The sequence below is a fragment of the Mytilus galloprovincialis genome, chromosome 2, assembly GCF_965363235.1.
Source record: "Mytilus galloprovincialis chromosome 2, xbMytGall1.hap1.1, whole genome shotgun sequence".
Classification (NCBI taxonomy): Eukaryota; Metazoa; Mollusca; class Bivalvia; order Mytilida; family Mytilidae; genus Mytilus; species Mytilus galloprovincialis.
This window is the reverse complement of record NC_134839.1, coordinates 58812117-58839964: the sequence shown is the minus strand read 5'-3', so window position 1 is coordinate 58839964 and position 27848 is coordinate 58812117. Positions and strand designations below refer to the sequence as shown.

The following is a 27848-nucleotide window of genomic DNA, read 5'->3' as shown; positions in this document are numbered from 1 at the left end:
GTTTTATTAAACATTAAACAAGTAATTCATTGGACATATTTATGAAATTCCAAATTCTGTTTTCATAACTTTCCAAATTATTTCCAAAATTATAGATGCACTGTCCAGGTTGGTTATTGTGTGTTTTACTTTTGACATGGTGTAAATAGACAAAAGGGGGAGGTTTGAACACACAAATAAAACTGGTTTAGCTAAACCATCTATTGTGTCAGTACCAAAGAAGGACCATGTTTTGTTCATTGGTGTTCGTCTTTCTTAGTATGTTCATTTTCTTGAAATTGAGTAGGATTTTATGGTGGTGTGGTCTGTTGAACTGTCTTACATATTTTGTAATGCCAGTTGTTTGTGGGCATTGAATAAGGGTATTATTAAAATGACACAATAAGTTGTTTGTTGGCAGTTTATGAGGGTATTGATAATAATTGACATATCTTGTTGTTTGGAGTTACTGAGTTAGGGTATTTAAGTCATACCTACACATATAATTCTCTGTAGGCAGTAAGAGAGTGCATTTATATCAAATTGACATATATGGGCCTTGTAGGCAATGAGTGAAGTTATTTATATGAAATTGACATATATATGGGGTTTGTAGGAAGTAAGTGAGGGCATTGACACATCTAGATGTTTGTAGTATTTGTAGGGAAAAAGTGGGGTATTTATATCAAACTGATGCAACTACTTCTTTGTAGGATGCCATAGATTTCAGTGTAGTAGAATCAGACAAAGACAGTAATGGAATAGACTATAGTGACCTGGTTATTGTGGAGCATGCAGGTATGTAACACACACACAGTGATCATATATATACTGTATAGCAGTTTATTTTAGCAGGGTGAAAATTTTCGCTAATTTTCGCAGATAGAACAAAATTGCCAAAATAAATTCCGCTAATTTAAAAGTGAACATGCAAAGGTATTGATAAAATTTTTGCATCCGCCAAAATAATAACCACCAAAATATTTTGTTTACCTTATTAAATGAAAAATTTAAAGCCGCAAAAATAACCCGCTATACGGCTTAATAATTTACTCACTAATTCAAATACCTAACTTATTAAGCTTTGATCACTTCTCTTTAGAATGAATTGGAAGCTGAAAATGATGACTGAAGATTTGGTTAGATTCTATTAATAATTTTTTGCTATTACAAATTTCAATAGGAAAATCTGCCAAATATCTTACAATGTCCTTATAAAAACTATATCTGTGTAATGTATAAGGCAAAATTACATAGTCATGCAAAATTGAAAATTATAGCTAAATGAAAGACAGCATAAAATTGGGAATGGAAATAGGGAATACATCAAAGAGACAACAACCAGACCAAATATACAACAGCCAAAGGCCACCTACGGGTCTTCAACGCAGCCGAAAGATAGAAGATAAAATTAAAAAACATACAAGTCCCATTCTCAATTTTAAGACTAACAAAGGCAAGAGGCTATTGACTTTGGACAACATACTGATTACTTGCACAAATGAGTTGCATTCATTTGCAACTTTTACACAACATACTGTCACGTATATAAGATGTACTTTCTTTTATTTTACAGAAGATGGAGTGGCTAAAGGAGAAGATGCTACATCATTATTAGATAATCCTAAAACAAGAGCTATGTTCTTAGATGATCTGTTAGAGGTAAAACAACCAACATAAGTCCATCATTGTCCATATTCGCAAAATATTTTAAGGATGTTCTAATAACTTCAGAGGTGGTTATAAGTGGATGTTTGAACATATCAAGCATTTGATGGTCACAGCTGTCTGTCAGTAGAAAAAAATCATAAAGAATAACAATAATTAAGCGTCACACTTTATGTGACAAATATTTACAACTGAGCAAATTACTATTATCACTGTAAACCAACTTTTTTTTGTAAATTCTTTTTTTAGCATTTGAACCTTTCTGGATGACTTCGCAACTACTGTATTTATTTTGCGAACTTTCTTATTGTGAGGGGTCTCGGGGCTGAGTGGTCTAAGTAGTTACTACTATAATCACTATCCAGTCAACACTGAGGTTGTAAGTTTGAATCCCGCTCTTGCGGGTGCATTCGACTCCAGTCTTAATTGACTAGGATTGTCCGTTTTCCTATTAAGGGTCGGTGGTTTTCTCCTGGCACTCCCTCTTCCTCCTCCATTAAAAACTTGCCACCGAGAAACAGCCTAAATGCCGTGCTTAGAAGTGGCGTTAAAACACCTAAAAATCAATCATGATTATATATGTTTACGCTTTACATTTGTGTTACTTCTCTACTTGCAAATGTCGCAAAATAAATTGTGATAATAAATTTCTTTATGGTTAACGTCAGTGATAATCTTATTCTTGAATAATTATACTTTTAAAAAGGAGTTTATACATATTGTAGGTAGAAGCATTTTTGGTTCAGAGGCTAGAAGAAATGAAGGAAGAAGGAAACTTTTTATCCAGCAGTCAATTTCAGTCAGCTCCATCGTCACTTCAAGTAACCAGGGAAACAGTAGAAGGCATGCTTATAAAGGTCAAGGACATTCATAGTCAATTGACAACTGTGAAGATGCATCATTTAATGTTGATAAGAAACTCACCAAGGTAAAATTAAGTTTCTGCGTCTCTATACTTGGATAATAAGATGAATATTTTATTTTACTTCTATAACCGATATCTATTAAAGGGATAATGTGGGAAATGTATATTTTAAGTTACCATTTTTTACCCCCGCTGCAGGGGACGTGGCATTTAGTTTTAACTTTAGTTTGCCTCAACCAATTGTTATGAAACTTATACACAATGCTTATTATCACATATAATGCAGACCAAGTTTGTAATTGGGTGACATCACTCTTGAGTTATGCCCCTTTATAAACAAATAAAAATCTAATTGTTTTGTTTCCATTCTCCAACTTTAGTTTTCATCAACCAAATGGCAACAACAATTGGAATATATCAATGATCACCTGTGATACAGATATACCATAACATTCAATCAAATCAAGATGGTTTTGGTAAACTTTTATCACGAGATGGCTTAAGCCAAAGAAATAAATGACACTTGGTTCAATATCTTCCTCATAAGCTGCATTCTTGTATCAAAGAAATCATGATAGGGAAATGCAAGCTCTGGAATATCAAATACACTGGGAGATATATCTTATGATGCTGGATTGTTCCTACAAAGAAATGGAAAGTACGCAATAGGAATGCTGTCATTATTTTTATGTGGTTATGCTTAATGCTCATCCTTTAATTTTTCAACAACAAAAAATCATTAATATGATGTCAATATCCAATTGTGTTAATACACACCAACAAGGGTCCGGAAACGGTCATATATGCCAGACATGACCGATTCGGAAACTCAAAAGTCCTAAATCATTTATTGGGATTTAGGTCAAATTTTATTTTTCAACAGAAATAATTTCGGTCATTTCCTTGAGATCGAGTTTCAAAATCGCCATATTGAACATGTTTTGTTTTCTTATCGATTTTATGTAATTAAACTGCCACTCCAGTAAAGTGTTATAATCCTGAGGGCCCTCCTAATAACTATATTAATGCCTCGGGGAGCTATTGGCTAATGATCGCTAATCTCTTTACCTGTGTTTTTAATTCACACCGGACTATTAATCACAAGCTCCAAATTATAAAGAAATTAAAATTATACCAACTGTCTTCATTATTTAATTACTTTTCAGCTAAGACAATTATCAATTATGATTAAAATTTAATTAAAACTTGATTTAATTTACATAGAAAAAAGATTTTTTTCACTACTAACACACGTGCTTTGTTTAGGGAGCTACCATTTGATTTTTATGGGGGGGGGCTAGGATGAAATTTGAAAAAAATAGGCAGGACAGGAGTTTTGAGTAAAAAAAAAAGGCAGGATGAGACACTTTGCAAAAAAAAAAGGCAGGATGACAATTTAGGTAAAAAAAGTCAGGATAAACTAATAAAAAAAAAAGGCAGGACCGAATAGAGTGAAAAATAAAAAGGCAGGACAGAGATTACAACTAAAAAAAAATGCAGGACAAAATTTTTCATCCTAGCCCCCCCATAAAAATCAAATGGTAGCTCCCTTACTATATAATACGCATGCCTGAAATTCTCTTCCGCAGATTTGACACTAAATCGTAAATTTAAAATTGCTTCATGCTAAATAAAGCAAGTGCAACTATTTTCATTAATATTCTTACATTATTAAAGGTAAAACATCAAAAAGCGGATGTTTTCCTGTGAATTTGAACAACAAAACTAATCCCGGAAATGAGTCCGTAATTGTTCGTTTTAGTATTATCGCAGTACATCCGGTTTTAATTTCGACTTCAGAATCAAAAGAAACGTAAGCTATGACTGAGAAAATTATCATTTTGAGTCATTAAAATCATTTTATTTTTAAACTGTTGCCTTCCCTTAATTGCTCTTGATCGATTTTAGGAAAATGGTAGGATAAATCATGAAGTAAATGCGATGCAACAGTGAAACAAGTTCGTTGATGCTACGAGTATGAGCATACTCATGCAGTAATGAGATTTTGACAATGTTTTTGAAAAGGGGCACCAACTTTTAAGTTATATGAAAATGACTGAAATTAGGTGAAAAAATTTCCGGATCCTTGCACACCAAACCTATAATTGACATAATCTGACAGATTAAAAATTGTGATTTTTTAAAACTGTTTCATACATCTTTTAAAATTTGTAGTTAATATGCAGGGTCAAATAAGTCCAGAAGAAAACATAACATATAATTTATAGTAGTGAAGGTTCTATTTTTTTTATAGAAACAGTAAAATGTCAATGTTTTAATTATTGATTATCTCTTCATTTGTTTGGTATTTTTGCAGATATGTAGACAGACTGAGAGATGATTTGAAACAGATATTAACTTTAGCAGATAAAATGACTTTTCATGAAAAGGAAATGGTAGTGAAGCGAGATGAAGCAATACAAGAACAGACAGAAATACAACCTAAATTAGACCTGATTATAAAGAAAACAAGAGAAGTGCAGAAACAGGTAAAATACTGCATTTCTTTTGGCAATCAAAAAAAGTTCAAAGACCTTTAAAAAGAAGGAATATTTAGAAAAGCAGAAGAAAAAATGGCAATAGCAAACATTGGCTAATATATTTATAAATGAGCATACCAAATATTTTCTACTGTAGATTTAGAAATTATTGGTGCATTTGATATTGTGATTTTGTCATTATAGACTAAAACATGATTTTGATTTTTGCTTAGTTCAGGAAAAATCCTGTTTGATTCATATAAAAGATTTCAAAATGTGAATTTTTATTATTATTGCTATTATTACCCTGTCGCATTTTTTGCAATAATAAAAACATCGCAATAATTTCTGAATTTACAGTAATCATTTGAAAGAAAATCCATTCTGATCCTTTCACTGTATTATACAATAGTTGTACTCTCAAATGAAGTCGTAACATAAATACTCTTTTATTTTACAATGTACCAATATTTTAAATATCTATCAAATTCAGATGTTTTTTATCATTAAAAAAATACTATTGGATAAGTATTGCATAATAGTTAGAACTTGCATTTTTAAAAACTCCTTTAAAATATCTTTATTTGTATTGAGCATTTCATAAAACCATACTATTTCAAATGACAATTGCCATGACAAAAGCACACAATAAATACTAAATTTACCTTATTTATTGCTCTCTTTACAGATGGAAATAGAAATATCAAAGAAATACAAAGACAGGAATGTGAACATTATGGGAGAAATTAATACTGTATGATACATGACCATGACAGAATTGTGATAATTATGAGATAAATCAATACCATACAATACACAACCATACAGAAATGGTAGGGTGTACATGTGCAGTACAGAAATCAATACAATATTGTACATGACATCATTGGAACAACCTTGTCTTGTCTAGTATAGTAATATTATTCTGTATGGTGAAACTTGGTGCAATAATTCTGTTACATATTAAATGAAATTAAACGGTAGCAGATTGAATATTGAGAACTTTTTCATGATGAACTGATGATAAAAATATTTTAATTAAAAACTGTATTGATGCGATGTTGGCACTTCTAACAGACAAAACTGTAAAGAATTTTGTAATATGTAAAAGTGAATTTATACAGATGACTGTAGTGTCAGAAGTGATATATGAATATTCAAGAAACAAAATTGACTTAAATTTTTCTTGATATTTTATTTTTATTTCAATTTTGTAAGGGTAGTTATTTCTGCTTTATCACTTCAATAACTCATTTATTTTCACATTTCTTATGATAATTAACCACAAAAGTTAAAATTTTGAGGGAAGAATAAGGGACCAAAAAAAGGATATTCAAATGAAGACAAAGAGGTGAATAAGAGATGTTTATTTTATCAGTCTTTAGCTGTGTCCTTTTCAATTGTTTTATGCAGATGAAATGAATTTTTGACCTTTTAATGGTCTATACCGTATTTTATCCTGATGTGGTGTTATATGAATTTTTGAAGAAATTCTACTCAAATATCTGTATGTGTCCGTCTTACATTATACTGTACTAAATTTCTCTTGAACAATTGAACTGATTGTTACAAAACTTGACAGTAATGCTTGAAATAATCATTATTTGAAAAGAAAAAAATCCCTTATAGTTTATTTGACATTATCATCTTCCTACAAATAGACAGCCTTAATTTGGCTGTTTTCTACTCTTTCATCTGTTGTTGTCTCTTTGACACATTCCCCATTTCTATTTTCAATTTCATGTACTGAAAATTTATCTATTTAGTTTTAAAGCAAGAAAATAAGATCTGACATTATCATTTGGTATTTTTTGTGTTATTTCTCAAAGGAGTAAAGGTCCGGTAAGGGCTGATTTTGGCCTCAAATTTCCGGTTCATTTGACGAAAGATTTTGGACATTTTTAAACACTTTAAGTGTCTATTTAAATTGATTCAATTAGTTTATGCGAAAGATTTTAACTGATTTAGTCATGAAAAACGCTCCAATTCAAGCTTAAATATGAAATAATCTATCAAATATGCAAAAAAATGTCACTTTTCAGATGGTTTTTGTCAAAATTGAAAGTTGTCGCATCCGTGTTCATCCTCAACCTTTATATGTGTTATGTAATATCATCAAATACAGCTTTCATTTCAATATTATGAATAAACACGTATGCAGCCACTTTCATTTACGACGGAAACAGTCTAAAATTTAACTAAAATGCTAAAATTGTGAAGATTTCAGTAATTTAGCATGACTTTATGATGCTAGTACCCGATATTTGTGCATTGTATTGTCAAAAACAGCCCATATTCATGTAGCAGAAGCATTCTACATTTCTACTTAATAGCTAAAAGATTACATTTTTGACAATTTTGTAAAACTGCTATATTTTGGGGCCAAAAAGGGGTCTTACTGAACCAACTCCTTTCCTTTTATCTTTCCATCTCAGGCTTCTTGACTGATATGTTTTACACTCAAGTACAGTGATCATCATCTTAATATCACTTCATGGTCAAAGGAAATAGCACTAACAAGAATACCTTTGGTTATACAAACAAGAGTATGTTTATTGTTTATATCTCATCTGAGCCCTTTCGATTAGTTTAACGCAGATAAAAATACCTTCTTGTTTTAAACCCTACAAAAATCTATAAATACAAACTGAATTATCTTTTGTGTGACATCATATTTCTGTCAATCAGTTTTTTTTTCTAGTCACTTGATAGTGTTTATTCACTTAATTATCCTAATGATATAATATGATTTTGCATAACCTGTAGCTTAAAGAAGAGCTCAGTGATATATTCTTTGTATTGTCTTTATTTAAAAGCTCACTCTGTATATTTAATATATTTTGGTATACCGTGGATTCATTTATTTTTTGTGGGTTCTGATTTTCGTGGATTTCGGAAACCTTGCATTTTCCTGGATATGTGATTTTGTTGTTCTGCCAAAGTCTGGATACAACTTTATAGAAATTTGTAGTTCATTGGCCTGTACCAAGGAAACTAACAAAAATGTGTAGCCAACGAATAATAATGAAGCCACATTATGCCAGAAAAATATCTTTTATACTATCCACCATAATTAGAGTTTTTAGATTGGGAAAAATATTAGGGAAAATATTTAAAAATGCACTTATGGACCTGGAAACAGATTAATTTATTATTTATTTTTGTTATTTGTTCTTTTCAGGTATGAACGTTTTACATGTAACACGTAAATAAAAAAAAAAAGATAAAAAGATAAGATCCTCAATCGGAGGATACTCTTAGAATTGGAAGTTTTTTGAATATGTTATAAATATGTAGTTATTTATATATTTTTAAACAAATTTTGGTGCAAAATATTTATTTATTATTTTTATAAATTATTAGGTATAGGATGAGGTATTACATAACAGTTCTATTGTTTGAAAAAATGCTTAAGCTCATTTCAACTACCTATTGAGGTGTTATTGGACTATTATATTTCTTTATATTATACTCTTTTTACATGTTAGACAGAAAATAAAACAATGTAAAATTATAAATCTTGTTAGAAAATATTAAAGAGAAATAAATTAATTTATTTGAAAAAAGGTCCAGACTTATTTGGTTCAAATTTGTATTGCATGTACCTGTGTCAAAAATTGTTATTGGTGTGACATACTGGTATTATTTCTGGCAATGATAACATAATACAACACAACAGGTTCATATTAGTCTACAACTATGCAGAGTAAATTCCAAACTTCAAATTATTCACTTTTGTCTTAAATGTGACAAAAGACTAGCAAGGAAAGACTTGGCCATTACTATTCGACATTTACCCTTAAAACTAATTTTATATCTTGTCACCTTTTCACATTTTAACCAAACTTTTAAGGTTGTTTTAATGTAGAAAAGTTATCATGAATTTAATTTTCATACTACTCTTTACATTTTACTTTGAAACATGCTCCAGGAAAATGAGGTCAAGGTTATATAAACCAAACAAGAAATACATTGCTTATAGTTTCTAAGTAACAGACTAAACCAAGAAAACTAAGCATTGACTAATGAACCATGAAAATGAGGTCAAGGTCAGATGAACCATGCCTGCAGGCAGACATGTTCAGCTTACAATTCTTCAATACAACAAATATAGTTGACCTATTGCTTGTAGTTTAAGAAAAACAGAGCAAAACACAAAAACTTAACACTGAACAATGAACAGTAAAAATGAGGTCAATGTCAAATGAAACCTGTAAGATTGACATGTACATCACCAAATATAGTTGACCTATTGCATATAATATTAGAAAAAAGACCAAAACTCAAAAACTTAACTGACCACTGAACCATGAAAATGAGGTCAAGGTCAGATGACACCTGCCAGCTAGACATGTACACCCTACAATCATTTCATACACCAAATAAAGTAGACCTATTGCATACAGTATATATTAGAAAAACAGACCAAAACACAAAAACTTAACTATAACCACTGAACCATGAAAATTAAGTCAAGGTCAGATGACACCTGCCAGCTGGACATGTACACTTTACAGTTCCTCCATATATCAAATATGCTAGACCTTGTGCTTATAGTAATTAAGATATGGACTTGACCACTAAAACTAAACCTTGTTCTCTGAATCATTTAAGATCAAGGTCATTTGAAAATTGTCTGACAGGCATGAGGACCTTGCAAGGTAGGCACATACCAACTATAGTTATCCTATTTCTCATAATAAGAGAGAAATTAACATTATAAAAAATCTTTTTCAAGTGGTCACTGAACCATTAAAAATGAGTTCAAGGACAATGGACATGGGAAAGACAAACTTTATAACATAAGGCATCTATATACAGAGTATAAAACATCCAGGTATTCCACCTTTTAAAATATAAAGCTTTTAAAAAGTTAACGAACACAGCTGTTACCGCAAGATCACGGTCACAAAAGTTGCAGGCTCAACAAAAATCAGTAATTTTTCGATTTGTAAAGTGGCATAACCTTAGATCAATAAAAGGGACACACTTCATCTTGATGTGTATATTGTGATAATTAGCATTGTGTACTACAGGAATTCATAGCATTTGGTAGAGGCAAACTTAAGTTCAGAGAACGGAAACAATAATGCAGCAATTTATTAATTTGTCAAGGGGCATAACTCGAGAACAGTTCAAATTCAAACTTGATCTGTACAGATGTACAGACGAACAGTAAAACTTATTGCCCCCTTTGAGACGGCAGGGGCATAAATATAGTTAACCTTTTAGTAACTGTATTTATCTGTGAACATTCAACTTTGATCAATAAAACCATGAAAATGAGGTCATGGTATTCTTCAATCTGATTTTCTATCAAATGTCAGTGGTTCTCTCCTGACATCTCAATTTCTTCACCAATAAAAACTGACAGCCACAATATAACACATAGTACTGAAAGTAGATTATAGCACCAACCAACCAATCAAACAATCGTTTATCTGAAGTACAAAGCTTCTACCTGTAACCACAACTATTTCCTATACTTCAATATTGACATAACTGATTATGTTGTTTTTTTTTTACTTGCCATTTTAAGTGAAGAGTGCCACTTGTGTAGCAGAAACTCCTTTAACTCTTCTTGAGCTGATAATAGAAAATCATTACTTTTGATTTGATTCTTTTTGCTTAATTTTTTAGTTTTCTGTGTAATGTTTTGTGGACTTTTGTTTGTCTTTTCAATGTTTTTCTATTGGTTTTGTCATTTCTTTGACTTATGGTTTCTGATTGCCACCATAGTATTTTCTAACCTCATAAAGCAAACAAAGTAAATGGATAGTCTCAATGTGGAACAGATTAAAAATTCTTAACCATGAATAAGACTAGCAAAAGGACTTACTCAATTATAATATTTTGTGTGTTTTTTATGCAGTTCTTGAACTGGTTATGTGATTTAAATTTTTATTCAGTTTTTTGCTTTTGTGCAATACACTTTGCTGTTGCAAATTGACCCCTCCCACAAAAAAGATGTTAACCCTCCCACCCCTTTGTTTTTGCATATTTGAATAAATATTCTTTTCAATATCTGAAATCTTGAGAACAGCATTTTAAAAATAGTAACTTCTTAAAATAAAATTGACAGTTAATCACCTCAAAACAATACAACATGTCTTTATACATAATTTAAAGGCAGTGTGAGGGAGGTAATTCAAAATTTTGTTTGAATTACCTCCCTTCTACTGCTTTTAAATTATGTTTTGTACTTCAGTAATTGTCCATTAACCAGGACATCCTTGTTTTTCTCCCTTTTTGCCCCTAATTCCTTAATGGTTTGAGCCATAAATCCAAAAGCCAATTATTACCATCATTTTGTGTTATGGAAACTTGTGGTATAATTTCAGAGAGCTCTATACACCATTCCACAAGTTACTTTCTGGAAACTAGAAAAAGTCTAATTTGGCCACTAATTCCTTAACTATTGGGACAATAACCCCAAAAATCAATCAAAACCTTCCTTTTGTGGTCATAAACCTTGTGTTTAAATTTCATAAATTTCTATTAACTTATACTAAATTTATTGTGTGAATACCAAAGGACAACGTGATACCAATATTTGATCCCAAAATTTTCTATGGTTGCTTAATAAGGATTTATGTGTCTGGCATTATTTGGTATTTGAATAATTTCATATTCAGGAAAAAAATAATTGAAATCAAAACATTGGAACAAGAAGAAAGAGTGCAATGCTATAAATGCCAATGAAAGAAGACACTCCTGTACATTTTGAGGTCTCGGTGGTCAAGTGGTCTAAGAAGTTCTACTAGTGATGGTGCACTTGGACTTCAATCTTAATTGACTAGGATTGTCAGTTTTCCTATCGAAGGTCAATGGTTTTCTGTTGGGAATCCACCAATAACCAGGTGCTCCACAGGGCGCAGCTTTATACGACCCCAGTGGTTGAACCCTGAACAGTTGGGGCAAATTTGGTCACAATATTCAAGCTTGATTCTGTTTGAATTTAGATTGTGATCAAATTTTTGACATAATATCAGTTTTTGTCACAACATTAATGTGGTCAAAGATCTAACAAATCTACTGCACAATACTGTGCAATTGAAGATTTCTTCTGAAACTTCAAAATTCAAAATTTGAAAAATTTTGAAAAAAAGGAAGCCCTTTAAAAAATGGTAAACAAAAAATCCCCCCTCCCCTTTTTGAAACCCCCTTGGAGCAATAACCCTGAAACTCAATTCCATGCTTTCCATTGCAGTATTGAACCTTGTAGTACAATTTCAGAGAGATCCATACACTTAAACACAAGTTAGTGTCATGTATCATTATGTTTGGAAACTAGAAACATGATTCTTTTTGGCCCTTTTTTGGCCCCTTATTCCTACATATTTTGGGCAATTAACCCAAAACATAATCCCAGCCTCCCCTTTGTTATATGGTACAATTTCAGAGAGATCCATACAAATACACATAAGTTATTGTCTTGAAACTAGAAAAATGCTTGTTTTGACCCCTTTTTGGCCCTTAATTCCTAAACTTTGGCCCCATAACCCCTAAAATGAATTCAAACCTTCAACTTGTGGTTTTAAACATTGTGGTAAGATTTCAGAGCAATTGAAATACTTCTACACAAGTCATTATCCTGAAACTAGAAAAATGCTTGTTTTAGGCCCCTTTTGGGGCCCTAATTCCTAATCAGTTGGGACCATCCCACTACAAAATAGTCCAAAATAAATGGTTAAAAGGGTTGTTAAAACACCAACAATCAATCCACCTATCCTCTTCATTTCTAGGCATTGTGTGATTTCAGGGTTATAAAAGACATTCAATTGTTTTATATGTTCATAAATATGCAGCAATATCTTATCATGCATGTTAAAATAAAGAAAAAGTAATTACAAGAACATGTAATTTATTTATATATATCATATTCAACAAAAACATAATAAATAGTATCACATTCCAGGTGAAAATCAGTTTGGAAATATAAAAAACTTATAACACTGAATCTTATACTAAAGTAAAAAAAAAAACTATTTGTTGAAATCTGAAAAAATCATTTTTGATGTAGAAAAAATTACCATCCATACCTCAATATCACATTACCTCACAGTTGACGATAAAAAAGTAAAGTCATCTCGTTTGGTTTAATCATCTTTTTGGCATGTAAATTAAAGAATTTAGATGATTGCTTGTAAAAAAATTTAATCAAGCCTTGACGCCTGCAGAGTGAGGGTCTCAACCTACAAATTTGGAACAGACATCTTGCTGGGGTTTGAAACCCACCACCCCATATATTGATTTATGTAAAAGTCCCCCTTACCCATTCATAAATTCATAAAATAATAGATGTCAAGCACATGGGATTTATATTAGGAGATAAAAAGATGAAAAATGATGGATGGACTTCAAAATCAAGAGAGATGTTGAAAAACAGGTGCTCCAGTACTAGTCTTGATTATGTTTTGGTGTGTCCAGTAAGTTAGTACTACAGGAATTCATACCACATTTGACAACAATATTGATTAAAACTCAAGGGTGCAAGTTCAAATCTATGGCCAGACTATTAAATTTCTGATTTTTTTCAACTAGGAGTAATGCAATTCAGTAGTGGAACTCAGTTTAAAAAAAACATCTGACTTGCTTTTACACCATTCTATTAATATTCTAATACAACCTTAATTTAAAGAATTGTGGAAATAACTCAATTATTGTCCTTTGTTATATTGATTACCCCTTGAATATACAAAATTTGTAGGATCCTTTACTATAGATAATTTAGCTGATCTGTAACAATAACATCTTCATGCCTTATATATCATGTACTGTAGTACGCCGCTAGATTAAAACTGACGAGGAAAGGTAACACACGGCCAGCGAAAGCTCTTTAATATGAGAGCCCAGGTGGTCGTGTGGTCTAGCGGGACGGCTGCAGTGCAGGCGATTTGGTGTCACGATATCACAGTAGCATGGGTTCGAATCCCGGCGAGGGAAGAACCAAAAATTTGCGAAAGCAAATTTACAGATCTAACATTGTTGGGTTGATGTTTAGACGAGTTGTACAAACTGTTTTAGATATATATCTCATCAGTCGGATAGTTGGAGAGTGTACAAGGTTTTGGATATATTGTACATTCAAAAATTATTGCATGCATTTATTATTGCAATTTTTGCAGAATGGACAAAAATGTGAGATTGCAATTTGTGGAAAGGCTGCACACAGATATTTGAGTACAAGTTCTTATCATTGCGTTCTCACCCAGTAGTATTATTTGCAATATTTAAAACCTCACAATTATTTCTGAATTTACAGTAATGTTTATCTTACTTAAAGTATTTAAATATAACCTCAATTAGCGGAACAAGCTAGAAAAGTTATAAGGTATATGCATAAAAAACCTATTGGTTTTTTTTTTAAATTCTGCATATAAAAGAACAATTTGAACTTTAATTGAAAATCTAAAAATAATAACCAGGGGCAGATCCAGCCATTTTTAAAAAGGAGGTACCCAACACATGATAAAGAGGTGGGTCCAACCATATTTCCCCATTCAAAGGCATTGATTGTCCAAAAAATGGGGGTTCCAACTCACTAACACCCCCCCCCCCTTCTTGACACGCCACTGATATATTGCAAAAAGAATTACAAATGCAAATAATGCAATTATTAGCACACAAAATAAAGTGTTGGAATTTTTCAAACCACCATGTCTGGAATATATATATATATGTGGCGAAAAACAATTTGTTATTTTCATAAGTTTATTTAGGTATTGTGCAATATATACTTTTACATAGTCTGGGAAAAAAAGTGTAAAAATGTTACAACAGTCATCATTTTTTGTCAGCATCATTAGTTAGGTAAGGGAATTTTTCACTTGAATGATTTGTACAACCAAAAAAAAAAGTATTCTAGGCTTTTTTCTGCTCTTTTTGTCAGTACGAATGAAATTGATGTATTCTTATAATGAATGACACTGTTATGCTTGTTTGACTCAACTCAATTACCCCTAGCCTGTAGTGTCTACCTGCCCTTTCCCAATCTATCTAGCGGCGTTTTGCATTTCATTTGCGCTGATTTTTTACAGGTAAATTACAGGTTAATTACAGGTGAATAGATATAAGAAGATGTGGTATGAGTGCAAATGAGACAACTCTCCATCCAAGTCATGTTATTTTTTATTTATCATTATAGACCTCTTCCGTCTTCAAGTTGTACACTATATTCACATACTTTAAAATCAAGAAGTAAAAACCTTAGATAAGCACTCTGGTTTATACTAAAATGACGAATTGAAAATCTATTTACAGCATTTAAAACCATAATTACGGAATACATTAAAATCATAAATCTGTTATTGCTGAGTATTTATAGGCAACATATCTAATATATTCCTTTCTTGTGATTTCGTCTCTTCTATATTTGTTGTAATTGTCAATAACGAAATCCATCTTTTCTTTGTCTTGCTATTAACGTACTTATGTGTATGGCCGTCGATGGTTATAAAAATTGACTCCTAGGATAGTTGCAGTGTGCAATATGTCCATCAATTACAGCAAAGTTCAGAACAATATGAATCAAAATTAACTAAAACCTTTGTTTATAAACAGATTTTACCAATATACCTGCACGGTATAGTATATGTACAAGTATTAACTTACCTGTAAATCCAATTAGGAGCAAATATAAAATCGGCGCAAATGAAAGAATCAATTTTTTTTAAATCGGCGCAAATGTCATACGCCCCTATCTAGGTCGTTGAAAGGACCATAACTTCTAAACAACAAAAGCCCAACAAATAATCTATGTCAAATTTGACCTCCATGTCTTCATTAGTAACAACTAATGAAAATTTGAAAAGAATTGGTTAAAGAGTTCATAAGAAACGGCAAAGAAAATAATTGAGTGCATATTTCCAATTTAAAAGACAATTGAACAGCTGAACGATAAAAGTAAAAGTAGACAATATGGAATTTGACCTCTATTTTCAAAATCAGTAACAACATATTCACATTTGAAAAGCATGGGTTGAACAGTGCATAATATATTCCATGAAAACGACAAGAAGTGCCTTTCTACCATTCCAAGGACCATGACTCCTGCATGAACAGAAAAATTAATAATCTTAAATATTAAATTTGGACTCTGTTTTGTCATTAGTAACAACATATTAAAACTTGTAAAGCATTGTTTAAAACAGTTTATAAGTTATTCCATGAAAATTGCTGGCATCTGTCCACTGCCCACCATTCATACTTCTACATTCTAATAACTGCATGCATTTAAAAATTGGTGAGCCTTAATATATTTTGTATAGATAAAACCAAAAGTTTCTGTTACATTAACATAACATACAATTATTTCATGAATTTGACAGACAATTTTACCAGAAATCTTGCTAAAATATGGAATTTTGAATTCTGAAACTTTCCAGATTGTTTAAAAATTAAAAGCAGGGTTCTCAAACGTATATGATGAAAACAGCTTTATTGTAAAAACAAGGTGACACTTAAGCAATTTTTTTTTCTCCAGGAATAAGACTACATTTTTGTAAGTAGATGGTGAAGTTGCCAGTAACCAGCACAAGTTTGAGAACCCTGAATAGAAATATACTGTAATTTCAGAAATTATATCATGCACTTATTATTGAGATTTTGTCATTTTAGACTGTATGAATGCAATTTTCATTTTTTTGCGATATTGAGAAAAATACTGTTTAATTTAAATAAAAAAGATTCAAAATGCGAGTTTAGATTAGAGCAATTATAACACTGTTGCATATTTCCAATAATAAAAAAACATTACAATAATTTCTGAATTTAAAGTAGATAGAATCCTATAAAGTTTAATCCACATGGGCATGATGATGTCCCCTTCTTCTATTCTCCATCATTGCCAACAAAGCTGCTATATAAAGCAAAGACATGCCTATCAAGCATACAGTTGATGTCCCCGAAAAAAATTGACGATATTCAAATCTTAGGTACCACATAAAGCATAAAATGATTCCAAAACACGGAAGCATTAGCATGCCAACATCAAATCCTTCATCTTCATTCTGTACACCAGACGTAGTATTTTGGCGATTAACTTGAGTTATAAGACAATGTATTACACTATTGTCAACAATATTGTAGGCTTGTAGTGTGTTAGCATCATTCCTTAGATCCTGACCATTGAAAATGAATCGAACAAGTTTATCTGCTTCAAGCTCCTCTGCAAAATGTGCCCTGAAATGAATAAAATGAAAAGATTATGAAATACAGAATGTTCATAACAGGAATGCATGATTTCTTATATTTATCACATTTCTAATTTTTCTTTAATTCAAAACTTCATTAACTTGAAGAAATTGGCCTTCCATTTATTCTCACTGGTAGTTTTTTTTTGTTTCCTGTCTTCTATATATGTATTTTAGAATTGAATGCTTCTTTTTGTAACTTCACTTGGGTGTAAAAGCGTTGACTGAAGTACATTTTGTATGAAGCGTGGAAGTGCTTCATCCTAAAAATGTGTGCACGGTCAACGATTTTACAACCCTATGAATACAACCCTATGAAGTTAAGCATTCAATACTTATAATTACATTTTTTAGCTAGGATGATGAAAACATGATTTTTATCAAGATTTTATTTAATTTACCTGTGCATTTTATTGTGGGACCACCTTGTGTCATCATGAATAATAAATTTTATTGTGAAATGTAGTTGGTTAAGGAATAACGCGAGCTTATAGTGTAGCCAATCAGAATAACACATAATAATGAAACATACATCTAATTATATACATGTAACCATGATTATAGTCAAATTTGATTCATATTTTGTAACCCATTTTAGTTCAATTTTTTTTTTCTTCGATCAGCGCAATGACTTTCTATTTTTGGTTCCCCAGGGCTTTGTAAAGCTTAGCTTACATTTTCTAATATATATATGATATATCAATTTTACTCATTTTGAAGGCTGTGCCATGACAAATATTATGTCTATGTTGTTTTAAATACATCTTTGACCTTAGAGCTATGGTGGTTACATGTTTTGTAGTTGTCTCATTGAGATTGTGTACAGCATTTTTTTATTTTTATACCAACCAAGATATTGTTGCAACAGCTCTATTCCATGTGTCATTGGCGGATCCACTTTTTATTTGAATGGGAGCATACAGTTGGAACCCCCCTTTACTCTGGGTTGGGAACCTCCCCCCCCCCTTTTAAAATGGCTGGATCTGCCCCTGTGTGTACATTGTTGTACATGTAAACAAAGTTTAATTTTGGACCCTGATTTGGACCAACTTGAAAACTGGGTTCATAAACAAAAATCTAAGTACATGTTTAGATTCAGCATATCAAAGAACCCCATGAATTCAATTTTTGTTAAAATCAAACTAAGTTTAATTTTGGACCCTTTGGACCTTAATGTAGACCCTTTGAGCCCCTAATTCCTAAACTGTTGGGACTAAAACTCCCAAAACCAATCTCAACCTTCCTTTTACGGTCATAAAACTTATGTTTAAATTTCATTCATTTCTATTTTCTTATACTATAAAGTTATGGTGCGAAAATCAAGAAAAATGCTTATTTGGGCCCCTTTTTGGCCCCTTATTCATAAACTGTTGGGAGCAAAACTCCCAAAATCAATCCCAACCTTCCTTTTGTGTTCATTAACCTTGTGTTTAAATTTGATAGATTTCTTTTCTTATACTAAAGTTATTGAGCGAAAACCAAGAAAAATGCTTATTTGGGCTCTTTTTTGGCCCCTAATTCCTAAACTGATGGGACCAAAACTCCCCAAATCAATCCCAACCTTCCTTTTGTGGTCATCAACCTTGCAGTCTTCACGATGAACTTTAAAATCTACAGGCCCCGATCTCCAATTTTGGATTTTTTTTATTATATATTCTGTTGGCCTGCAGAGACAATTTTTACAGGCCCGAGAGCAATTTTACAAGCCTGGGCTGCTGGGCCTGTGGCAGAGCATGAAGACTGACCTTGTTTTTAAATTTCATAGATTTCTATTTACTTAAACTAAAGTTATAGTGCGAAAACCAATGTGTTTTCGGACGACGACGACGACGACAACGACATACCAATATACATGTATGACCGCATTTTTTGCGGTTGTATAAAAAATGATGTCTTAATTTGGAAAACAAACATTTTCACATTTTGACTTCATTTTACACACTTTAATATTAGTCTGATATTTTGTATATTGGAATGTAAGTGCAACAGAACCAAACAAGTTATAAAATTAATACAAAGTAATATATATATACAAAGGTAAGTTCATACAATTGAAAAATAATTTGTAAATGTCATGACCTACGCATTGAAAAAATTTGATAGTATGAACTTTCATTGTATTGCTATGCTAGTTGTGATAGTATGAACTTTCATTGTATTGCTATGATAGTTTTAACATGGGTACTAACTATATTTATCAATACCTACAAGGAACATCTATGAGTGAGGTTTTATATGTTGCTGTGTTACATGTTTGTACATGAATAAAAATTAGGCTGTTAGTATTCTCTTTTCATTTTTTTTACATTTGTCATTTGAGAACCTTTACAAATGTGATAGCTGACTGTGGAATGAGTTTTACTCATTGTCGAAGGCCATATAGTGACCTATATTTGTTAATTGATGAGTCATTTGGTCTATTGATGAGAGTGCTCTCATTTGCAATCATAATGATTATGCTAAAAGTCTTATATAGAACTACAATTCAGCTGGAGTTTAAATTGTTCAATAAATTAGAAATACAAACTGATCTACAGTGACATGTACATTATTTTGGATAATTTTCAGTTCTTCAAAGTTGATTACAGTACTATATAAAGTATGTATTGAAAATTATAAACAGAGTAAGCAACAAGGGTGTTAACATATTTGCACTTTTGATATTAAGCTGAATTTTATCTACAAATAACCTTAGATCTGCTCTAAATAACCTTTTGATGTCAAGTAACAGTGAGTCACTTTTTAATTATGATCTAAATTGGTTAAAAAACTTGTGATGTCATATTTTACAACAACTTGTGTGATTTAAAGTAATGGCAGACAAATATGCATACAAGTGTAAATATGTGTATTATATATATATGTCATACCTTCTAAACTGTTCAATTGTATCCTCTAAAGATGCTTCTACATTTCTCTGAGTGTCATTTAGGTATTTCAGTCGTATCCGAACTTTATCACTCTGACTAGAATTAGTTTCCGATTCAGAGGAAACATTTATTTCAGCACTGTTCAAATTTTCAGTTTCATTTTTAACGGACTCAGATGTTTTATTGGATTCATTGTTTTGTAAATTTGATGGAAGTTCATTGTTTGATGAATTTGATGGGTTTCTGTCATTTATAACAATGGTCTCCGATTCATGATTTCTATTTTCTTTTTTTGTCTCAATAACTTGATTTTTATCAGAAAAGAATGCAACCCTTCTACGTCTCAGTTCAGTTTCTGTTGTAGGCAAGTTATCACTATCTTCATTTCTGTCCTCTAACACCCTATCTTCCCCTGATTCTTCTGTAATCACATTTTCGTTAGATGATTCTTTTTTGTCTTTTGTCTTTGATACATCATCTGTTTGAACTGGAATTTGACTTTCTGCTCCTGTCACTTGTTCGTTTACACTATCAACAGAGGAGGACCTACTGGCATTGTCAGTCTCCTCCTGAATGGACGTGTCCCCTGTTGATTCCTCACTAGAGGTAGAACTTACAGCAGAACTATCACTTGCTTCAACACTGTTAGTCTGTTGCGCATTTCTATTCTGTCTTCTTGTGAAGTCTATTACAATGATACTAAAGAAAGGTAGTTCTTGAATATTTGTTGAAAACCATGCAATACAGAGAAGTAGAAATATTAGAAAAATGGTAAAAACAACAGTAACTTCATCTCCGACCCCTTCAATAAGTGGCATATCTGTGTACAGGTGGTACATACACTTTGAGTACCTGAAAATAAATCAGAAATTTAAATTAATAACACCAATGATTATCTTTGGTTAAATATCTCATTTCACTATCATCTTTTATTTATAAAAACATTAACGGTACAAATTTTCCTGCACCAGATGCTCATTTCGACAATGTAACTTTCATAGACTTGGGACAATTTAGAGCTTGACATATACATTTGTAATGTGGACATCTGTATGATTTGGTTGTGAGAAGCGATCAAGATGTAGATTGTATACGTACATTTATGGAACGCCGTAACTGCCTTATGTTAAAAACTTACATTATACGATGGTACTTTGACATTATATGATGGTACTTTAACATTATACGATGGTACTTTGACATTATATGATGGTACTTTGACATTATACGATGATACTTTGACATTATATGATGGTTCTTTGACATTATACGATGGTACTTTGACATTATATGATGGTACTTTGACATTATACGATGGTACTTTGCCATTATATGATGGTACTTTGACATTATATGATGGTACTTTGTCATTTTGTAAAGACAAAAGGAATCATGCGAAATTAGAAAAAAACAAAATGGAGGAATCACTCATATTGAGTGTACTGAAGAAGGTTGATTTGAAGCATGCGTTTGTACATTTTGAAAGAGAAAAGATACCACCAAACATTGTGGGTATGCTTTCGAGACATGAATTAGAAGCTCTATGAGTTTCAAATACAGCAGACATGATTAAGCTTCGAATTGAGTGTATTACATTTTAGGCTATCAAACTGAACTTGATGTTGTATTGGGAGAAACTATTCAAGAGATTTCTCTGTGTGGTGAAAATATGCATGAAAACTTTGGAATAAATGACTATTTAAAGTGTTTGGGAATTATTACAAGAAATTAAATTTTTTGATAAATTAACACAAGTTGATCTTTAAAATTTCAGCATCTTAGAATTTGTAATAGCCTGTGTTGGCTAGGATGCACTTGGTCAGAACCTTGCTATGAACATTATGAACATTTCTTTAGCATTTGATTTTATTGTTAAAGATATTTTCCACAAGATCGCTAACATAGATTGTTTTGACCTCGATTATGACTGACAAAATCAGAGTACAGATCCACTCTATGTACACACTCGTGCTCATTTATGAACATGAAAACATACAAATACATGTACAACACTGTGTTCAGTCTTCTACGATGACAGCACCCATATTACAAAGTGAACTACACCATTGTACACAAAGTCTCATACATTATTTCATGGTTCATATCAATCAACTCAAAAGTTGTTTGTTTGCATTTCCATTAAACGAAATCATCCCCTGCCACTATCTATGATGGAAGAAATGCGTCAAAGTTACAACAATTATTTTACACCATATGTGTAAAAGTCAAATATATGAAGCCTAGGTAAAAAGATATAAACAAGCTTGAGACGTCAAGTTAACACTAAAACGGTTATTTGACCTGACGGTCACGACACACATTCTGGCAATACACTCATGTGCCATACATCTAAAGTCTAGGACAAAAGACAAACAAGGTGTGTCCTGGACAAGCGTCACTAAAAAGAAAGAGAGAGACTAAAACAACATGTCTCTCTTTATCAAATAAAAGACATAAGGCAGCAACCATTTGATTTTCTGGGGGGGGGACTATGGTTTTTTTTTTCTGGACAAACTTTTTTTTCCAAAAAAAACCATAGCCCCCCCCCCCGAAAATCAAATGGTTGCTGCCTAATGGAAGTCAAGTTCATTGGAGCAATTGTTTGAGGTTAGGATAAGTGCTGATATAAACTTACCCCACCTTTGCTTGTGATCTAAAAGCATACTCAAACATTCAAATAATCTCTTTATTCAAGTAACTTTTTAACAACTTCAACTAAAGCTAATTAATACAAACAATCAAATATAAAATTGAGAATGGAAATGGGGAATGTGCCAAAGAGACAACAACCCGACCATAGAAAAAATACAACAGCAGAAGGTAACCAACAGGTCTTTAATGTAGCGAAAAATTCCCGCACCCGGAGGCGTCCTTCAGCTGGCCCCTAAACAAATATATACTAGTTCAGTGATAATGAACGCCATACTAATTTCCAAATTGTACACAAGAAACTAAAATTAAAATAATACAAGACTAACAAAGGCCAGAGGCTCCTGACTTGGGACAGGCGCAAAATGCGGTGGGGTTAAACATGTTTGTGAGATCTCAACCCTCCCCCTATACCTCTAGCCAATGTAGAAAAGTAAACGCATAACAATACGCACATTAAAATTCAGTTCAAGAGAAGTCCGAGTCTGATGTCAGAAGATGTAACCAAAGAAAATAAACAAAATGACAATAATACATAAATAACAACAGACAGTTAACTGACATGCCAGCTCCAGACTTCAATTAAACTGACTGAAAGATTATGATTTCATCATATGAACATCAGGCACAATCTATCCCGTTAGGGGTTTAGTATCATACCATCATAACATATATGAGAAGAACATAACCCGTGTCATGCCAACAACTGGTTTTTGAATAAATGTGTTTAGTTCCGATGCAAAGACCCTATAAGTGAATCAATATTAACGCCAAAATATGCAATCTTTAATGACCTGACAACAGTATCGTAACTATATCCCTTCTTAATAAGTCTATTCAAAGGTTTTGTTAGTTTTTGCGGTGAATACTGACACCTTTGTGCTTTATAAAGAATATTTCCATAAAAAATTGGATGTGAAATACCTGAACGTATAAGAAGTCTGCATGTTGAGCTATATTTACGAATGATGTCCTTATACCGATGATAAAATTTGGTAAATGTTTTGACTAGTTTTTGATATCGAAAACCCTGGTGTAATAATTTTTCAGAAATACATAAATTTCTCTCGTTAAAATCTAAAACATTGTTACATACACGAGCGAATCGTACACGTTGAGATATATAAACACCGTAAGATGGTGACAAGGGAACGTCACCATCTAAAAATGGATAATTAACGATAGGAAATGAAAAATCATCTCTTTTATCATAAATTTTAGTATTCAGCTTTCCGTTTGTGATATAGATATCAAGATCGAGGAAAGGGCAGTGGTCATTGTTAGTATTAGCTTTATTTAATGTAAGTTATATAGTCTATGTACAAATAATGTGCTCCCCAACAAGTATGGGCACTTCCATGAGGGGACTCTATATGTGCCTGTACCAAGTCAGGAGCCTGTAATTCAGTGGTTGTTGTTTGTTTATGTGTTACATATTTGTTTTTCGTTCATTTTTTTTTTTATATAAATAAGGCCGTTAGTTTTCTCGTTTGAATCGTTTTACGTTGTCATTTCGGGGCCTTTTATAGCTGACTGTGCGATATGGGCTTTCCTCATTGTTGAAGGCCGTACGATGACCTATGTTTGTTAATTTCTGTGTCATTCTGGTCTCTTGTGGACTGTTGTCTCATTGGCAATCATACCACATCTTCTTTTTTATATCTTATACGTTCAGGTATTTCACATCCAATCTTTTATGGTAATATTCTTTAAAATTTACGGAGGAATGATTTCATTATTTGTGTATGTGCCTGTCCCAAGTCAGGAGCCTGTAATTCAGTGGTTGTTGTTTGTTTATGTGTTACATATTTGTTTTTCGTCTTCTTTTTTTTATATAAATAAGGCCGTTAGTTTTCTCGTTTGAATCGTTTTACGTTGTCATTTCGGGGCCTTTTATAGCTGACTGTGCGATATGGGCTTTGCTCATTGTTGAAGGCCGTACGGTGACCTATAGTTGTTAATGTCTGTGTCATTTTGGTCTCTTGTGGACAGTTGTCTCATTGGCAATCATACCACATCTTCTTTTTTATATCTTATACGTTCAGGTATTTCACATCCAATCTTTTATGGTAATATTCTTTACAAAGCACAAAAATGTCAGTATTCACCTCAAAAGCTTACAAAACCTTTAAACAGATTTCTTAAGAAGGGATATAGTTACGATACTGTTTATATAATAACACATTTATTTAAAAAACAGTTGTTGGCATGACACGGGTTATGTTCTCATATATTTTATGATAGTATGATACTAAACCCCTAACGGGAGGGATTGTGCCTGATATTCATATGATGAAGACATAATATTTCAATCAGTTTAATTGAGGTATGGAGCTTGTATGTCAGTAAACTGCTAATAGTCTGTTGTTATTTATGTATTATTGTCATTTTATTTATTTTCTTTTGTTACATCTTCTGACATCGGACTCGGACTTCTCTTGAACTGAATTTTAATGTGCGTATTGTTGTATGCGTTTACTTTTCTACATTGGCTAGAGGTATAGGGGGAGGGGTTGATATATAATAAACATGATTAACCCCGCCGCAATTTTGCGCCTGTCGCAAGTCAGGAGCCTCTGGCCTTTGTTAGTCTTGTATGACTTTTAATTTTAGTTTCTTGTGTACAAATCGGAGTTTAGTATGACGTCAATTATCACTGTACTAGTATACATATTTTAAGGGGCCAGCTGAGGACGCCTACGGTTGCGGGAGTTTCTCGCTACATTGAATACCCATTGGTGGCCTTCGGCTGTTGTCTGCTCTATGGTCGGGTTGTTGTCGCTTTGACACATTCCCCATTTCCTTTCTCAATTTTTATTGATAACAAATATTTCTGACTAGAAGTTAGAACATTCAATTGATAACAAATATTTCTGACCAGAAGCTAGAACATTCAATTGATAACAAATTATTACTAAATCATTCAATTGATAACAAAGGTTGTCTAGGGAATAAAAATTGTCACGAATATGTTACCAGGGTGAATAAGTAGAAACATATAAAATTAAACAGTTTTGCAATGAGTAAATGCTACTCCAAACCCCAATATTATTCTATGTATTTCCACTTAAAGGAAAAATGCACATTACTAAAGAATATAGTCCAATAACTTTGGAAAGATATCAATCTGTTTAATCTGCTTCTAATTGCTCTCATTTGTTGCTGCATGAAGATCAAGGGAAACCCCATTCTACTTTCTGTTCTAGTGACCTTTGTCATTGACCAACGAAATTGCAGTTTCCATGATTTGGGAAAAGGATAAAACCAGAGACGTCCAAAAAGATCATTAACACATATCACTAGATCTTCATGCAACCACAGATAGGAGCAATTAGAAGACCTAGTTTTAACTAGATTGGAAAGACATGTTCATTTAGCTTAAAATACCACAGAAACAGTAATACTAAATCATTGTCTGCAAATATAAAAATAACAAACTGAAAAACATGTCCATGGGACACGGATGACCCCGCCTGGAATCAAATCCATCCAATTTCTATGATCATCTCAAAGTGAAACCATGCTTTTCTCCCCCATTTCTGTGAACGTCATATAGTCGTCGGCCAAGTTCAACATTAAATTTGATTTCAAAATGTAGTAGGTAGAACAGAATTTGATTTCAAACTGCCATTTTTACATCATTAAGGGCCATAACTCTTAGAACAGTAATTGACTCACTGTCCAAATTCGAATTCTGCCTGCGAGTTGTGGTTCTTAGCATTGTGTATGAGTTTCATAAAATTTGGATGAGGTAAACTTAAATATCATCCATTCTTTTTGTAAAATAATTAAAATGTTTTTCAATATATTATGATTTATGTTGCTTTTAATAATAAACATTACCAAATGATATAAAAATGTAAAATAAAAATTGCAGAAGACACCTGAGCTACTCGAAATTGACAAAGCAAAGTATAATGTTAAAGTACCATCATATAATGTCAAAGTACCATCGTATAATGTCAAAGTACCATCGTATAATGTCAAAGTACCATCGTATAATGTCAAAGTACCATCATATAATGTCAAAGTACCATCGTATAATGTCATAGTACCATCGTATAATGTCAAAGTACCATCGTATAATGTCAAAGTACCATCGTATAATGTCAAAGTACCATCGTATAATGTCAAAGTACCATCATATAATGAAAGTTTTTAACATAAGGCAGTTACGGCGTTCCATATACATTGGTTGATTTTGTCGTTGGGTAGATGTCTCATTGATGAATACTGGTATTCACCAACTACAGGAGATCCAAATCGTATTATGAATGTCAAAACAATTTGTATATCAGCCTATCCCTGTTGGAAATTTTCATCATTGAAGTCAAGATCATCAGATATGAAATTATAACTTTTTAACAAGTGTAAATTAATGAGGGCCAAGAGGGACTGTTTCTTTTTTAGAAGATATTGGAACAAGTGTACAAACTACTTTGTGGATTGACCTATTTCTTTAAAAATATTCGCTACCAGTTTGTTTACTGTTTTCGTAAATATTGACCAACAAATCGCTTCGTCTTCATCGACACCTGTCAAACACAACGCCACCTATATTTTATCAATCTGGCTTAAATTATTTTTTCCTATGAGCAAAGGCAATAAAGAAACAAAAAGGAAACCAGATGGCAACAATAAATTCATTGTCGGTATACGGAGAAAGACCCAAATTTTACGGAAACCGTGCATCCGCAAAATTAATGAAATATTTTATGTATAATTTTACTAAAAAATGCAATACATCATTTTGACCTTACAACAAAGCCTATACTATTATATGGGTGTGAAATTTGGGGATATTTTAATCCCTTTACTGCACATTTATAAAAAAGAAAACTTATCGGTGGATAATCTACTCTAGGATACTTTGTGAAAAACTTCATAATAAATTCTGCAAATATATTTTAGGTATAGAAAAAGTACAAACTTTGCAGTTTTGTCTTAATTTTGACGTTTTCCTCTGCATTATGACATAGTCAAACATGTTTTAAGATATTTGCATCGTTTTTAAAATATTTGCATCATTTCCCTTAATTGTTAAAGGGCGCATATGATTGTTCTAAACTTGCTATTTGTAACAAAAAAAAAAACCCTCTTGGTATGGATCAATTAATATTTTAAGGGAAAATATGTCAGGCAT

General features: G+C 32.1%; 2 protein-coding genes across 6 annotated transcripts in view; one reads left to right on the top strand and one right to left on the bottom strand.

The window, feature by feature from the left end:
* LOC143063974 (CDK5 regulatory subunit-associated protein 3-like) overlaps positions 1 to 8558 on the top strand; it is a 35074-nt gene extending 26516 nt beyond the window's left edge. For all 4 annotated transcript variants that reach the window (XM_076236447.1, XM_076236449.1, XM_076236448.1 and 1 more), the window contains 5 exons: positions 693 to 777; positions 1556 to 1641; positions 2373 to 2575; positions 4830 to 5001; positions 5681 to 8558. In XM_076236447.1, coding sequence (XP_076092562.1) covers positions 693 to 777; positions 1556 to 1641; positions 2373 to 2575; positions 4830 to 5001; positions 5681 to 5752 — 618 coding nt within the window. In that variant the 3' untranslated portion in view covers positions 5753 to 8558. The remainder of the gene's footprint in view (positions 1 to 692; positions 778 to 1555; positions 1642 to 2372; positions 2576 to 4829; positions 5002 to 5680) is intronic.
* A 4281-nt stretch (positions 8559 to 12839) lies between these two features.
* Positions 12840 to 27313, bottom strand: LOC143063972 (uncharacterized). 2 transcript variants are annotated; one of them, XM_076236445.1, is made up of 3 exons: positions 27182 to 27313; positions 20057 to 20908; positions 12840 to 17175 (listed from the first exon to the last, which is right to left on the bottom strand). In XM_076236445.1, the coding sequence occupies exons 2-3, from the start codon at positions 20893 to 20895 to the stop codon at positions 16791 to 16793; spliced, it is 1224 nt and encodes a 407-aa protein (XP_076092560.1). In that variant the 5' UTR covers positions 20896 to 20908; positions 27182 to 27313; the 3' UTR covers positions 12840 to 16790. The 2 variants fall into 2 exon arrangements, with proteins under 2 accessions (XP_076092560.1, XP_076092561.1); XM_076236446.1 differs by having other exon boundaries at positions 27157 to 27241.
* Positions 27314 to 27848: the final 535 nt, after the last annotated feature.